Source organism: Gastrolobium bilobum, unplaced genomic scaffold (genome assembly GCF_033153095.1).
Source record: "Gastrolobium bilobum isolate Gb01-03AN ecotype WA unplaced genomic scaffold, APGP_CSIRO_Gbil_v1 utg26470, whole genome shotgun sequence".
Lineage (NCBI taxonomy): Eukaryota > Viridiplantae > Streptophyta > Magnoliopsida > Fabales > Fabaceae > Gastrolobium > Gastrolobium bilobum.
This window is the reverse complement of record NW_026898999.1, coordinates 210,680-212,655: the sequence shown is the minus strand read 5'-3', so window position 1 is coordinate 212,655 and position 1,976 is coordinate 210,680. Positions and strand designations below refer to the sequence as shown.

The 1,976-nt window shown below is 42.2% G+C and overlaps 1 protein-coding gene across 1 annotated transcript; it reads left to right on the top strand.

Annotated features, from left to right (window-relative positions):
• The first annotated feature begins 308 nt into the window (after positions 1–308).
• On the top strand, positions 309–1,399 carry LOC133286182 (uncharacterized). Its single transcript, XM_061483566.1, has 3 exons — positions 309–843; positions 925–1,151; positions 1,337–1,399. The coding sequence occupies exons 1-3, from the start codon at positions 309–311 to the stop codon at positions 1,397–1,399; spliced, it is 825 nt and encodes a 274-aa protein (XP_061339550.1).
• Positions 1,400–1,976: the final 577 nt, after the last annotated feature.

Below are 1,976 nucleotides of genomic sequence, written 5' to 3'. Positions count from 1 at the left end.
TCCAGAATGGTTGTCAATGGTGCAGCCGATGGCACCATAGCAAGGAAGACAACAGCTCAAACTTTAGAGCTGATCGACTTCAGGGCGAGGGATGAGAACGCATCAATGGAAGTTCAACCAATTCAACCAGTTCAACCAAGAAGGGGAATTCTGCGATTGGGAAACAATGATGCATCACTAGCAGAACAAAAGATCCTATCTTAACAGATAGCCAATTTGAATGCGAAGTTGGAAAAGATGCAACTTTCTACAGCTCAAGTTAACTCGTTTAACTGTGAGTATTGCAAAGGAGAGCATGAGGCCAACGAATGCCCAACACTTGTAATGGAGTCTGGAATGATCCAAGACCACAGCAAAACTTCCAGAGAAAGCAGAACAATGCTCCAGGAAATAACTTCCAAAGGAGATTTCAAGGGGGAGGTTTAGATTACAAATCCGACCAATATTTACAGCCTCCTCCAATTTCACAAACTCCAACATCTAAGCTAGAGAAGGCACTGATACAGTTGACAAAGACAACTGAAGCGTTCATGAACGAGACTAGGACTCATCATAAAAATCAAGATGCTTCAATCAGAAATCTGGAAACTCAAATTGGGCAGTTGTCAAGACAATTAGCTGAGAGAAGTCTTGGAACATTCCCCAGTGACACTATAATCAACCCAAGGGATCACTGCAACGCCATCACTACTAAAAGCGAGGATCTAGAAAAAGTGAAAGCTCCTACAGGCAAGGATGAGCACACTCAAGAAGGCAAGGAAGAAGCAAAAGAGCAACCTCCTGTAGTTCAGAAGAAGCAATGGGATTTCTCACGTTTTGAGAAACCTCCATATCCCATGGGGAGCAAGCAACATGAGCAAAGGAAGAAAATGTCTAAATTTTTAGATATTTTTAAGAAATTGCAAATTAGCATTCCTTTTGCAGAAGCTCTGGAGGAAAAGCCTTCATATGCAACGTTCCTGAAGGAGACATTGTCTAAAAAGAGAAAGCTCACTGAGGATGAACATGTTACACTAACAGAGGAATGCAGTGCAATCCTACAGAAAAACCTGCCTCCAAAGTTGAAGGATCCAGGGAGCTTCAGTATTCCATGCACCATCGGCAAGATGACCATAGAGAAAGTCTTATGTGATCTTGGTGCCAGCATAAATGTGATGCCCCTCACCCTGATGAAGAAGCTGGGAATTGATGAAGTCAAGCCAACGAGGATGAATGTTCAACTGGTCGCCCGCTCAACAAAGCAAGCACATGGTATTGTGGAAGATGTGCTCGTCGAGGTAAACAAATTTCTAATTCCTGTTGATTTTGTTATTCTTGACATTGATGAAGATGCCAGTGTGCCTATGATCTTCGGGAGACCATTCCTAGCAACCTCAGGAGCGCTGATCGATGTACCTAAGGGTGAGTTGATAATGCGCGTGGAAGGAGAGCAAGCAAATCGATGTACCTAAGGGGAGTTGATAATGCGCGTGGAAGGAGAGCAAGCAAAATTCAAGGTACTAACAAATGAAACTCCATTGCCTGCATCTCAACCTAAACATCAAGTTGATTACATTGTTGAGAAAAAGGTCGAGAAAGGGAACAAGGAGGAAGTCCATCAGCGGAATGAAGAAAGCAAGCCAAAAGTTAAGATGGAAAAATCCAAAAGCAAGGAAGAACAGGTGAAACCTAAGCTTAAAGTTCTTAAGAATCCTCCTCCTCATCCACGTGCATATGATCATGGAAGGACACAATACTGGATCAAGAAGACTGGGTCATCAATAGTAACATGCTTCCAACCACCATAATCACAAGGGGTACGTCAGGCTCGTGACGTTAAACAAGCGCTAATTGGGAGGCAACCCTATAGTTAAAATTTCTTATTTAATTATTTTATTTGCTTAGGTTAGTTTATTTTTAACAAGTCAAGTAAGTGGTGAATTAGTGACCATATGAAAAAGTCTAAATCTGGGAATTGGCGCTAGTAGCGCTAACAA

What these genes read in the sequence shown, in the direction of transcription:
- LOC133286182 (XM_061483566.1), top strand. Translation starts at nt 309, where the DNA reads ATGCCCAACACTTGTAATGGAGTCTGGAATGATCCAAGACCACAGCAA. An exon ending in ACCTCCATATCCCATGGGGA is followed by an intron (nt 844 to 924) that starts GCAAGCAACATG and finishes TTCCTTTTGCAG; the next exon opens with AAGCTCTGGAGGAAAAGCCT. An exon ending in ATCTTGGTGCCAGCATAAAT is followed by an intron (nt 1,152 to 1,336) that starts GTGATGCCCCTC and finishes TGAAGATGCCAG; the next exon opens with TGTGCCTATGATCTTCGGGA.